At 56.5% G+C, this 13,960-nt stretch overlaps 1 protein-coding gene across 3 annotated transcripts in view; it reads right to left on the bottom strand.

Annotated features, from left to right (window-relative positions):
• Positions 1-346: 346 nt before the first annotated feature.
• CARD11 (caspase recruitment domain family member 11) overlaps positions 347-13,960 on the bottom strand; it is a 113,801-nt gene continuing 100,187 nt past the window's right edge. For all 3 annotated transcript variants that reach the window (XM_045994043.1, XM_045994045.1, XM_045994044.1), the window contains exons 18-25: positions 12,971-13,211; positions 12,299-12,395; positions 11,806-11,901; positions 10,114-10,249; positions 8,721-8,900; positions 5,109-5,233; positions 3,982-4,097; positions 347-2,094 (exon numbers count right to left, since the gene is read on the bottom strand). In XM_045994043.1, the coding sequence (XP_045849999.1) occupies positions 1,890-2,094; positions 3,982-4,097; positions 5,109-5,233; positions 8,721-8,900; positions 10,114-10,249; positions 11,806-11,901; positions 12,299-12,395; positions 12,971-13,211 (1,196 nt within the window). In that variant the 3' untranslated portion in view covers positions 347-1,889. The remainder of the gene's footprint in view (positions 2,095-3,981; positions 4,098-5,108; positions 5,234-8,720; positions 8,901-10,113; positions 10,250-11,805; positions 11,902-12,298; positions 12,396-12,970; positions 13,212-13,960) is intronic.

The raw sequence follows: 13,960 nt of genomic DNA, 5'->3' as shown, positions 1-13,960 counted from the left end.
GGACGAATCATCATCACAGAGGGACAAGGGGACCAGACCCCCTGCCTCGGACACCCCTCACCCCCACCCCCACTTGTACCTCCCCCGGCTTTGTGGTGCTCATTTGACTTCTAAGGGTAAAAATGCTAAAAAATAAAAATAAGAAAAAATCCCACAGGATGCACAGTGTTGTTTTTTTAGACCTAGATATTCATCAAAAGCTCTTTTATTTGTAATTCATATCTTGACTATGTGGCAAAAACCTAAACCACTCCTCGTGCCCATGGTATTTAAGACCAAGAGTTGTTCCTGTATCTGTTAGGAATTGCTTTAAGCTATTAAGTAACCAAGGACTGAAATAACAGTCATTGAAGACAAGATAAAAATTTATTTCTGTCCCATGTAAACAAAACCCAAGCAGTAGTCCTGGGCTCCAAAGTGCCATCAGTGACTCAGACTCCTTTTCTCTTTCTTCTCCACCACCCTCTTGCACAGAGTTTCCATTTTCAAGGTCACCTCAAGGTCCAAAATGACTGCTGGAGCTCCAGCCATCACATTTGTAGTCCAGGAGGGAACTAGAGAAAGGGCTGTTTGTCTGCTTTGTCTTTCCTCCAAACCTTGTTGCGTTACATTTTCTTGATTCCTCCCTAGCTGCAAGGGAGGTTGGGGTATACGGTCTCTTAGCTGTACACCATTTCCCAGAATAAAAACAGGATCTTGTTAGTAAGTGGGCTGTCAACCAGCAGTTTCTCCCCCGGTTCCCATGAACACGCAGACCTGGGATGGAAGCCCATCCTGCCACCTACCTGTATGATAAATACTCAGTGTGGTGGCAGGATGGACTGGCCTGGCTTTGGCCACGCCCAGTCAGGTCCATACTTGGAAAGTCTGCATGAAGGGGTCCAGGAGAATGGCTCTCGAACCCACAGAGCCTTTGCTATCTGCTGCGGAGGGAAGCACGGCTGTCCTGCACACACACCTGCCAGTCCAGCCAGCCCTCAGGCAGCGGGAGCAAACCCAATCCAGACCCTTACCCCGCGTGCAGAAAGGAAGGAAGCAGCCAGGCTGTATGTATGAACGTGACGTGCAGAGAAGCAGAGAACTCGAGCCAGGGGCCCTGGCTTCTGGGGCTGGAGTCTGGGATGGGGGTGGGGGGGACCTCCCAAGCAGCCTATGGAAGGACAGGCCCGTTCCAGAGTGACTTGATAACTTGTCACCACAATCAGGACATAGCTTAGTGAAAGAAGGGCTGGGAACCATCCCGCCCAAAGACCAGGGGTGACTCAGGTGTGTCCTGGATGAACTGGGATGAACTGGGATGTCCAGTCTCCCTGCCTGCACCGGACATGGGGCCTGACCTAAGCTATCTCAGAGTGCTCTGCAGGTTACTGAGGGGGCAAAAGTTGAACACCTCTGCCAACAATGAAATAATCGTAATTTTATAAAGGCTGAAAACAAGGAAATGGAGAGATTTTAATGCAAGAAAAACAAGAGCATGGCACGGTTCCCCTTCTGCCCCAACTGTCCTGCCTGGGAAGGCATATCTGGTGTGTTCCGAGGGCTGGCAGGTGCCCTGGTGCTCAGGGTCCCTGCCTACAAAGAGGACACCTGTTCCATGCGTTACATTCATCTTCTGCTCCGGCTTCCGTGGGGCCGCTGGCCTCCGGCCTGGCGTCGGGTCCTTTGGGGGACCCTGCCTCCCTGCTGGTGCCTTGGGGCCAGGTCAGCCTCGGGGGGCATAAACCTGTCCCGTCCCCACTGGAGAGTGTCTGTCCCCTCAGCTGAGTCTGTCCCGGGGCTCCCTGGTGGGAGGTGGCCCACGACCAGGAGGACGGAGCCCCCTCGTCCCCTGGCACTGCCTGCCGGGGTCCGGACACCCTGGGAGCTGCGCTCGGACTCCGGGGGCCCCCTCACAGCTGGTCCTCGTCCACCCAGACGGTCTTGCGCTGCTCCTCGCTGATCTTGTCCTTGAGGACCCGGAGCAGCTCCTCCACACTGCCCCACATGTCGGCCTCCACCGTGGCGTACAGGCAGGGCAGGGCCTCCAGCTCCTTCTCCTTCAGCCGGCACAGCCGCAGGAACTCCTCCTCTGTCTCGGGCCGCGGCAGCATCTTTCTGTGGGCAGAGGGTGGGGCGGGGGGGGGGACACACACAGCGCGCTGTGGGAGCTGCGCAGGAGCCCAGGCAAGGGGACCCTCTGTCCCCGTGCGGGGGGGGGGGGAGAGCCTCAGTGCTGTGCCACTTGACCTCCCCTGTCCACCCCACGGCCACCCCCTGCTGCCTTCCTGCACTCCACTGTGCCACAGGCCCCGTTACTCTGGTCCTTGCGGAAATCCCAAGAGGTAGGGCTTAAAAAAATCTATCTTTCGGGGTGCCTGGGTGGCTCAGTGGGTTAAAGCCTCTGTCTTCGGCTCAGGTCATGATCCCAGGGTCCTGGGATGGAGCCCCGCATTGGGCTCTCTGCTCTGCAGGGAGCCTGCTTCCCTCTCTCTCTCTGCCTGCCTCTCTGCCTACTTGTGATCTCTGTCTGTCAAATAACTAAATAAAAAATCTTAAAAAAAAATCTATCTTTCAATTTTTTCCCTTTAGTTTACTTAAAAAAAAATTCTCCCATCTTTCAGAACTAATTGATGGACCGCACAGGGGAGTTACGCTGCTTAGTCTTATGTAATCGTGGTCGCACACACGGGAAAGTTCCCGTCCTGACCGCTGTTACAGAACACAGTCCGGTAGTGTTACGTCTCTTCACGTCATCGTGCCACCGAACTCCAGAACTTTCTCATCCTGCAAAACTGAGCCGCACACCCGAGAACACGCTAACCCCCTCTCACCCTCCCCGGCCGCTGGGGCCACCATCGACCCGTCTGCGACTCGCCCAGGGGCCTGGAGTCAGTGGAATCGTATTTGCCCCTTGTGCCTGGCTTGTTTCGCAGAGCCTCATGTCGTCGAGGCTCACCCTGTTGTCGCAGGTGCCGGAACGCTCTTCCTTTCTAAGGCGCATCACAGCTGTGAGCTGTTCCAGAGAAGATGCTTTGGGTTCCTCGGGGCAAGATGCCCTGGTGTGGAACCGCTGGGTCATGCGGCCATCCTGTGAGAAACCCCTGTGCCGCCGTCTTCGGCAGCGGCCGCGCGCTCCCACGTCCCTGCCCGCAGCGTGCCAGGCTTCCCCCCAGCCTCGCCATCACGCGGCCACCTTGGGGTTCCAGACAGCACCGGTCACAATGTGAGTGCGGTGGCGAGGTGGGGATTTTTGTCTTGTGTGCTCATTCGTGGGTCCCCCGGGGCCAGGCACTTAGCAGGCGCACTGGAAAGATCTGGTGGAAGAGGCCACTGACCTCACCACCTCCTCTCACTTGCAGCATGTATGTGTGGGAGAATTGGGGTCACGGATAGCGCCGCCTAATGGCCAAGCCCCAAACCCCATAGCCAACCCTGCCACAAAGACCACCGGCTTGACCTTGAACATGGATTCAGACCTTTTCTCACCACCGTGAAAGAGGATCGGGTCCCAGCTCTCACCCAGGTGGTCCTAACCCCTGTCTCCACGCAGCAGCGGGAGGGAGCCTTTTACATCCTGTTAGATCATGTCACGTGGCATGGTCTGGACTGCTCGGCTGCAAGGTGCCTCTCCCTGCCACAGTCCACAGCATGGTCTCTTGCTGCTGTCCCCGCCTCAAGGTCTAGGCTCTTCCCCCTCAGCACCTGCCCTGCCTGCCCTCTCAGCCCTCGGGCTGCTCCAATGTCAGCTTCCCTTCCCGAGCCGCCTGGGGCCTGCATCCGTTCCGCCTAGTCCTCGCCCCTCTGAACGTGCTCTGGGGGTTATTGTCTCCGCTGCTAGAAGCTGGGGGTCGCGCCTGCCCTGGATTGCAGCCGGGCACAGCCAGGCACCCTAAACGGGGAGCAGGGGGACCAAGCGCCCAGTGGTTCTCAGTGGCAACCCCAGAGGTATGGCAAGGAGGGAGGGGCTGCAGGAAGCCCGGCGGGAGGGTCTCCAAGCCCTACCTGAACCTCTTGATGTTCTTCTCCGACACCCGAATGAAGAGCACGATGGGGTAGATCCTGGACTTGATCAAGTCTCTGGTGCAGCTGATCCCGGCCTCTAGCAGGCAGTGTTTGTCCTGCAAGCACAGCGGCCAGTGATCAGGAGATCCTCCAGCCCCTCTGGGTAGCTGGGGCGGGGCCCGTGGTGCAGGGTCAGGCTCCGCGGGACAGAGACAGGGGCGAGAGAGCCCTGAGTGCCCCCAGCGGCACCAGGGAACCAGGTGAAGCCCGACCCCTGCTTGTTGGCACACTTGGTCCCACAAGGCTATGCACAGCAATGAGTGCTGCCGGAACCCAGGCATCGAGCCCAAGGGGAAGCAGGTAGCACGAGTGAGTTTTAATGAAAAGCAACATCAGCTTCAGGAACACCTGCTACCCCTTTCCGCTCACGAAGGCGTTCGTGTTCTATCAAGGGTGGAAAACCCCCGAAAAATGAGGTGGGGCTGGACAGTCCCGGGAGCATCTGCAAAGCGTGATTCCCTGGCACCCAGGAGCTCACTGCTTCTGAAGAAGGACAATCTCTGTGTGGCCCCAAGGTCACCATCCACTGCAGAGCTGACACCCCACATGCTGGGGCAGCACTCAACAGTTAGCTTTGCTTTTGGAAAGGTCCCGGAAGGAGAAAGAACTCAATGCTAGGGACCGATAAGGACCATGTTGTCTGGCTGCAGAAGATTCTAGAATGCACACAGGTACCTCTCCTGCATTGCTGCCAACTTCCCTCTGAGGGGAATAGGACTCCTGGTGCCCACTCACTCTCCCTGTCTGTCTCTCTGACCCACGCGCCCTCTGTCTCTGGTCCTGGTTCTCACAGACAGGCACGCGACCCTGGGCAAAGTGAATTGGGAAGGCCAGTGCCAGGAAGCCATCCGAAATAGAAGGTGGCTTCAAATTGTCAACGTCCATGGCAGACCCCGGAGAATGAGGGTGTGTGGAGAGGGAACACGGAGCAGAAGAGAAAAGGAAAAGGAAGAGGTTCGCGCACAGGGAGATCAGAGCAACTCTGTACCCCATCCTTGTCCACGGCTGAGGCCGCCTCACAAATATCACTGGTGGTCCACCCCATCCAACCCCCAACCCCACCTCACCTTGGCGGCCACAGCTTCGATGTTGGCGGGAACAATACATTCAAAAGTGTTGGGGTTCTTCTCCCGGGAGTAGATGATGGTCTCCGTCTTCTGCTTCCTGAGGAACTCGTCTCTGGTGACAACGTCTGCAGACAGAGGGCCAGTCCTGAGGGAAGCACAAACCTCCCCTTTCTGGGCTCAATAGAACTCCACCTTGGTTCCCTTCAGGCCACATTTAAATGAACCCTAGCTCCTGTACTAGACTGTGAGGTTTCTCAAGGGCAATGTCAAGGGCTTCTTTACACTTTCCACAGCAGCCCCACAGAAGATCTGGTTGGTAAATTCTCAGCATTAAGCTTCATTGGACAAAGCAGCTCAGACACTGAAGTGCAATACTGGTGAGTTGTCTATCGTGAAGGATGGACGACTATCCACCCACCCACCCACCCATCCAATCATCCATCCATCCACCATCCATCCATTCACCCATGCAACTAATCATCCATCCATCCATCCATCCATCCATCCATCCATCCATCCACCCAACCATCCATTCATCTACCCATCCACACATGCAACCATCTATCCATCCACTTACTATCTATCAATTCATCCATCCATCTATTCATCCACCCACCCGTTCAACCATTCATCCAACCATCTACTCACTCACCCATCCAACCATCCATCTATCCATCTAACCATCCCTCCATCCCTCCACCAATCTACCCATCCATCTAACTATCCATCCACCCAGCTACCCATCCACCTACCTATCTAACCATCCATCCCCCCTCCAGCTATCCATCTGTCTATCCCTCCACCCATCCACCCATCCATTCATCTACCCATCCACCAATACACCCGTTCATCTATGTACTCATCCAACTATCCTTCCATTCAACCATCCCCCCCACCATCCCTCCATCCATCTGCCCATCCATTAAGTTAATTTTTATTGGAATTTATCATTTATTGAAAATCTAAGGATCAGTCATTAGAATAAAAATATGTTAAAAGCATAGCTGTTGTTGTACTTGAGAATCTATGACACAGCTGGGGAGAAGAATGTGGGATACAGAAAACTACAAAACAATTTAGTAGGCGCAGTGATGGGCTATTTACTGTGGCAGCAGTGAGGAGTTCTGGAGGGAATAGAGGAAGAGGCAGGCTTCCTGGAAGAGGAGGTATATATTGGAGGCCCAACTCACTTGCTGGGTGACCATGAACACATCTTTAATCTCTTGACCTCAGGTTCTCCATTTATGAAAGGAGGAGGATAGAGTTCCCTGTTCAGACCCAGGCTGGCCGGGGCAGCCCACACTAGCCTGCGGATTTGGCGAGTACGCTACATTGTGCACTGGAACTGAGTGGGAAGGGATCTGGGGGCGAGCCAGCATGGGAGGAGCCAAAGGTGATTTTGGGGGAGGGAGGCAGCCTAGAACGCCCACCCTACAGTGCCCACAGCTCCCTGGCTATGAATGCACCAAAGGGAAGACAGAACACATTTATAGGATTCAGAGCGGCTAAGTGGGATTTTTAAATCGGCTTTCTACCTAATCTTGTATTGCCAGGGAGGGAGCCTCAGGCAGGAGTGAGGTCCTCTTCCCAGAGCCTCCCTGCAGAGTGTGTGAGGTTCCCAGATAGGCAGGCAGAGCCTGGGGTTGCACACCCTTGAAAGATTCCTACACCTGAAGCTGGGCTTGGGAGGGCCTTGGAGCCAAGCAGACCCTGTCAAGAAAGGCAGGGGGTGTTGCGGCAGCTGCAGGACTTAGTGAACTGTCTGCACCCGCTTGCTCCATGTGGGGGGCTAAGAACCTGGAACCCATGCTGTCCTTGGCCCCAGGGTAGCCTCTGGCCATCCATGAGCTTCTAACTTCTAGGAGAAGTGACCACTATTATCCCAGTTTTGCAGCATAAGAAACAGAGAGCTTGCCCCAAATAAACAGCTGGGGAGGGATGGGAAGGGCAGAACCTAACCCAGAGACCACTCGCCTCAAGGGACATGCTCATTCCCACCAACCACACTGTCCACCGAGGCCTTCCCGGCCGTGGACCGTAGAGGGTCTAAACCATGGGGGGGACACTGGGGGTGCAGCCTCTCACTTCCCACTGAGCCGGGCATCCAGGGAGTGCTCAGGGGCATCAGCGCCAGCATGCCAGAGAAGGTTGCGTGTGGCACTGTGTCCCGGGAATCAGCAGGGGGGTCTGCTCCGGCTCAGGCCCCCCCCACATGTTAGGGCTTACTGATGAATGCAGGTGGCAAAAGCAGGAGAGAATGCTCATGATGTCTGCACCCCACCCTGTGATGCTTCTGAACATTCCCAGACCCAGTCCCACACGAGAAACCTACACGAGGTTTGCAGAAAGGACCCCTGATGGATGGATATGGCCGCCCAGGTTGCAGGGATGGGACTCTGCAAGCAGCAGGAGCACGGATGGGTCTCAAAAACATGTGGAGTGAAGGGAGTCAGTTGCAAGGGATTCTACACTGCATGGTCCCGTTTGTAGAAGAGTCTAAAACACGCAAACCAATGTGTGATGGCAAGCTGATTAGCAGCGCCTGGGGCGGGGGGGGTGGAGCGGAGCCTGAGGGGACGCACTGTCCTGTCTCCTGCTCGTGGCTGGGTTGTGGGGTGCAGACACCCACCCAGACTCGTTCAAGGTCACGCTGAAAATGGGGGCACGTTGCTGTATGTAAACTGCCCCTCTGAAGGCGAACCCAAAACCTTGAGGCCTGCATGTCACATCCATTAGCACGACTGCTGTTAAGGCACAGGACCAGTGTTGGTGAGGTAGACACCGCGGGGACTGTCCCTCGGCCTTAACGAGGAAGGACGTGCTGCCACCAGCTACCACAGGGTCAGACCTCAAGGATATGATGCTGAGTGACAGAAGCCAGAGGCCAAGGAAGGACACCGGATGATTCCCCTCACTCAAGGCCCACGGAGAAGTCAGATCTACACAGAGAGTAACGTGGGCACCTGGGGCAAGGGGGGGGGCACTGAGGGTTTAGTGGGGACAGAGTTTCATTTGGGGAAGATGAAAAAGTTCTGCAAGTACAGGTATACTTCACAGCCCCGCACTGGACACTCTGAAGTGGTTGAAGTGGTAAATTTTATGTTACATGTATTTTATTATAACAAATGCCCCGCTGGGCACCTGCTTTTCGGCTGATACGGGTGGTCCCGGATGGCCACGAATTAAATACAGATGATGCTAAGGATGACTGTAGTTAGTTCGCGACCAGGATTGGGGCTCAGCCCTCTGTTATAGGGTATCTGACCATGGTTCCCTAGCCACATCGAGGACACAGGCGCCCTAGTGATGAGAGATGGCTCGGCTCTTACCTAAGGGCCCAGAGTGGGCATCCCAAGTCCTATCTCCTAACTGACCCTGTGCCCTTCATCCCAGACCCTTGGTGTGAATGTTGAAGGGGAGGTTCCCCACTCTGGGGCCGCGGGGAACTCCGAGGGGGCTGCCACAGCGACGGGGACTGTGACTCTACCTCCCCATGCACACCGGGCCAGGAGGGAGCGTGGCCCTTCCATCCGCTCTCCTACCCACCCCTGCACCTGACCTGGTGGAGGAGGCAGCCCCAGGATGCACTCCTGGCCTGTGGGGCGCACTCACCTGGCTTGCACATGGTGAACTCCATCGCGCCCCCTGAGTTGAGCAGTTTCTGGACCAGTGCCTTGGCCAGCATGGTGGGCGTGAAGAGGACGGGCCGGCGGCGCTCACAGTAGAAGGCACGCACCAGGCTGTAGGGGATCAGGCTGAGGTTCTTGCTGAGCTCACTCTCGGGGTCCATCTCTGGGAGGGAACAGGGAAGGGCCAGAGGTGAGACCCCGGCCTGCCTGCCAGGGTGCAGGGCATGGAGGGCCTGGGAGCCTCCTTGACCCCACGGGGTCTGCAGGAACCAGGATGCCCCTTGGCCATCCGGGAGTGTTTACGAAGTACCCCAGGGCCCGGCCCTGCTCTGGGCGGCTGGGGCCATGGCCCTGCCTCCTGGTGCCTGCTTTCAGGGAGGTGGTGGCAGCTGGAGGCAGGTCAGAGGCCTGTAATGAGCCCAACCGCACTGGGCAGCAGTGCCTAGCTCTCAAGGAGGGAGTGGGAGCAGGATGGGCAAGGATGGCTTTTCTGAGGACAGTCAGGGACTGGGGCCAGTGGTTAGAGAAGGAGCCAGGTGAGAAGAGTTGGAGCAAGAGCTGTCCCTGAAGGGGAGGGACCACCCTCCCCTTCATGAGGAGAATGAGCGGCTGGCAGGAACGGACGAGGGGGCATGGGTGGGAAGGGCTGGCCAAGAGGGGCTTGGGGCTTATTTCAGAAGCTCTGGGAAGCCACCAGAGCCAGAGGCAGGGAACGATGTGGCCTCCCTTCTGCCTTTTCCAGCCTCTCTGGCTGGTGTGTGGGGAGCGGCACAGAGATGGCCCTGGGCAGCTCCAGGAACCACAGCCCCAGAAACCAGTGGCTTGTCCTTTCCTTGGTCCCCTGACCTGGCTGTCAGAGGGCCAGTCTGGAGGGGATCCCAGGCCTTCCTGCCATCTGTGCCTGGGCCACCTGGCCCCATGAGGGCAGCTGGGAAGGCTGGCTCGCCATCAGTCCCCTTCCACAGGGGCTGTGCAGCCGGTGACCCCGGGCCGGCTTGATCAATGGCAAGAAGCACGCAGTGGGGAGAGAAATCAATAAGTGAACACTTCACAGCAAACAGCTCCAATTAACATGGGCATCTGGGCTCCAACCAACACTAGCGAGTGTTTGTGAGGGGTGAGCCTGGTGAGATGCCCTCCTCCTTCACCCCTGCTGGCAGGCTGTGTGTGCCACAGGGCCAAGGCCAGGCGGGTCCCCTGGCAGCTCCTCCCAGGGTGGAACCCGTTTCGAGGGAGTGTGTGTCCCACCCCCCCGGTGGGGAGCCACAGGACCTGCCCGGACCCCCGGAAGCCCCCATGCCAGCAAGAGGTGGGGAGGGGCCAGACTCCCTCCTGCTTCTCGGTCAAGAGCTAGGTGGCATCCAGGAATGTCATACCTTCCTGCTTCTCGGTCAAGAGCTTGGTGGCATCCAGGGACGTCCGGGTCAGACTCCCCAGGGGGCTCCCCGAGACGATGCGGACTCGCTCGTTGCTGTTCATTCTCTTGTACTTGTTCTCAGACCTGCTGACGAACTGGAGGACAGGGGCAGGGCTGGTGGACCTTGCTTCTAACCAGACTGAGCTGCCACCACCAGGCTTGGGGAGACCTCTGGTAGGACCCCAGCTCTTCCCAGGGACCAGGGTCAGTCACATTCTCCCGTGAAGACAGGAGACACTTAGCAGGCTGGAAGGGTCCTTGAGCGATTTTGGACATCACTGGTAAGTAAGTAAGCAAACAAAGGCTGACTCTCCTCCCTAATCAGGCTTGAACCCTGTGTGGTGTGGTGTGGTGCAGGTGGGGTGCACGGGGAGTCCCTCTGGCAATCCCATGTGCATTCCTGGGGAGCCGTGGGTGGAAGGTCTCCGGCTGGGAGCCCCCACTTTGTGGGCGTGGGCAGGACAGCTCCATCTCCCATAACACCGTTCTCCACAGCCCCTGCCTCAGTTTCCCCAAATGCTCTGGGGGCACCCACCTTGTACAATTCAGAGTTGAGCCCTGGAGGGTGGAGAGGGATTCCTCCATGGTGGACACAGACTAAATTCCCAACAACTCTCTGAGCTGCTTTGATCTCTCCATACCCTCCTGCGGCAGGAAGAAAAATCTGGGGAGCTGAGATCTCAGTCGGGCTCTGTCATTCACTGGCCCTTGGGTGAGGCACCCAGGGGTGCCCAAGGTTTATGACTTTTGCATGACATGTGGGCAGTGACATGGGCAGGACTGTGGTCTCACACGTAGGAGTAGCTCAGACTCACCAGGGCTCCTTCTACCTCCCTGAGTATCTCTCCGGCACCTGTCTGCATCTACCTGGTTTCAGGGTCATACTGCTCACCATTTCCTTGGGTGTCCTATGTTCTCACATTAGAATGGAGCAAGTGGAGTGACATACCAGCTCCGCTGGGGCCGGATTAGCCTGGTACCAACACAGGGATATCCTTGTGGGACCACACCTTAACCTTCCTCCCTTAGCTCTTGTCAGCAGGCAACAGAAGAAAGGGCTGCAGAGGATACTTCTGCATTTATGTGAAATCCCTTCTGAAGCTATCGTCTACTGTGCTAGTCAATGTCCTTGTAAAAGGAATCATGCAAAATAAAGTCCATTTTAGAATTAAACATAGGGAAACATTTTTCTGGTCCCAGAGAAATAAAATGTTTCTGTGATCAGATAAGATTTAAAGAATCTGCAGTCTTTCCCTTTTTCCCTTGGCTGCCAGGATGCTCAGAGATAAATTTCATGCATGATCAGAGGGATGAAACTGACCTAGACACCTGCGATGTCTTTTTTTCCCTGATACACTGTTTCTGATCTATTAATACTTGAATAGCTAAGTTATTTAAAATCTTCTAGCCTTAACTTCCTCCCATCTTTTATGCAAGTGACATTGTTTCCAACAGGTGCAGAGACACTCTACTGACCTGTCACTGTGAGGGTACAATGGGATGGGAAACGTGAGGCACTGGGGAAAGTTTCGAGTGGGTGTACAAACGCAAAGCACAGTTATTTTAATCAGGTCTTCTCTTCTCGGCAGCAAGAGGGCATAGACACAGCCAAACACGATTGCCAAGTCAGTAGGCGCTCTGGGCATTTTACCTGAAGGAGCTGGCCGAAAAGGAAACTTGCTCGAGAGAGGCGGGGACTGACCCGGGGGTCACTGGTGGAAAGTGGCTCTTCAGGCTGAAGGGTGTTCTGAAATTAGTTATCAGTTGGTCAGACTTGCTGGGCTCGGCAGGATGCGAGAGCCCATGGAGGCCACTGAGAACCAGGGACGTGTCCTCAAGCCCCCTCAGTGTGAAGGGGAGAAGCATTAGTCGTGGAATCAAGGCATTCCAGATGGGGAGCAAGCTTGGAGGGTAAGGGGAGCCCCGAGACTTGTTCTAGCGGAGACCAGAGATGCAGGGGAAAGGCTGTGTCCCTGCTGGGGAAGGTCCCTGAGGGCAGGGCTCCTCCTGGAGCGGCTGTCCCATTCCCGAGGAACCAAAGTCCCTACAGCCCATCACCCTTGAGATTAGCGGCTCCCGTGTCAGCCCTCTCCAAACCGCCCCTGCGCGGGAGGTGTCCGCTGGCAGCGCGCAGGGGTACCTACCCGGAGTGCCCTCAGGGTGTGGTGGCTGTTGTCTGTCTCTTCTCGGCTTCCCCTATGCATCAGACGCTGTAGCTTGACCAGGAGGAGTTGCTGGGCTCTGGGGGAGATGGGAGAGGAGGGCAGAACCTCAGGGCCAGGCCTGCCCTTAGGCAGGGGGAGCTCTGGGGCTCAGGGGCCACCCCAGGGAGGACATGACACCAGACAGCTCGTTTTGAGCCCCGCAGCCACGGCTGACCATGGCAAATCCCCTCCTCCAAGCCCTGGGAGAGGGTGTCTGCAGATGCTGACCTTACAGGGCCGGCCTGAGTGACCGCTGGAGTCCGCAGGTGCTTAACAGACACCTGTCGTGTTTAACCGATGTGCTACGGCTGTCTAATTACGTGAGGATATCAGGGAGGTGGCCTGCGGCAACGCTTGCCATGACTAGCCAAAGAGCATAAAACCGAGAGCCCACAGCATTCCCCTGCAATGGCTGAAGGATAGTTTCCTGGGCGTGAGTGAAGCAACAGGACTCAAGGGAGAAATATCCCTGGGCGGCAGGGGAAGCTTCAGGAGGAGGAGGGAATGGGGGGGCCTCACTGGTCAGCAGGCGCCAGTCCCCCGGTGAGCCCCTCTGCTGGGCGGCAGCCCCTCCTTCCCCTCCCCCCGCCGCGGCACCAGCTCCGTCCTCACCGGCTGTAGCTGGGTATGGTGCCCACGTCCAGGTCGTGGTCCGTGAAAGGGTCGACCCGCGCGCACAGCCACTCGTGCCTGTCCTGGTACATGGTGTCACGGACATGCACGACATCATCGCACTTCAGGGACAGGGAGCAGGCGTCCAGCTGGCTGGAGATGTTCAGGTTCAGCCGGATGTAGAAGGAGTCCCCCGAGGTGATCAGGCCCTCCTCCATGTCCTTTAGCAGCTTCCGGTACCCTGTGCAAGGAGAGAAGGTCAAGGAAGTGAGGGCTGTCCGCCGGCGAAGGGCTTCCCGCTGTCAAGATCCTCCAGGCACAAATTCCCTCTTTGCTGCCCCTGGGGACGCACCCAAGTGGCATGTGCCTCTTAGAGCTCACAGGGACTCCCCCTGTGTCCGCACTTTGTCTTGGCTGCCAAGGAACTCGCAGCTAAGTTGTGTGCCAAGCTGCAACAGGTCGGGGACCTCTGCTGCGACACCCTCCACGCTTTCATTTAGCCCTTCTGCTGTGTGCACAGCTGCGCTGTTCCCGGGACTTGGCTGTGACAGGTCGCTCTGCTGGGAGCAGTTTCATACGTGTCTTTTGTGGACACGTGCTCTCGTTTCTCCTGGCTCTACTCACGGAAGTGCAATCACTAGGTCCTTGATCATCGACACGTGTAGCTGTCCAGACACCACCCAGAGGTCTTCCCAAGTGGTAGGACCACACTGTGTGCTGTTTTGACCTTATTTAATGCCACTGTCCTCTACAGTATGAGTTTGTACAAATCCCTCTGGACGAAAGCAGGTCATAAACCTCGAATACAATAAATCCAGCAAAATGAATGTCTATAATATAAATCCATAATGCAAATCCCCAAATCAGGCCCCCCCCCCCCCCGAGCTGCCTAACCCAGTAGAAACTATAACGGTTCTAAGAGTCAGGCCCAGCGTGTCATCACCACATGCACTGGGGAAGGCTTGAACCCACCAGCAGGGCTGTCTGGTC

Source organism: Meles meles, chromosome 21, assembly GCF_922984935.1.
Source record: "Meles meles chromosome 21, mMelMel3.1 paternal haplotype, whole genome shotgun sequence".
NCBI lineage: Eukaryota > Metazoa > Chordata > Mammalia > Carnivora > Mustelidae > Meles > Meles meles.
The sequence above is the reverse complement of the archived record's forward strand: the minus strand, read 5'-3'. Positions and strand labels throughout refer to the sequence as shown.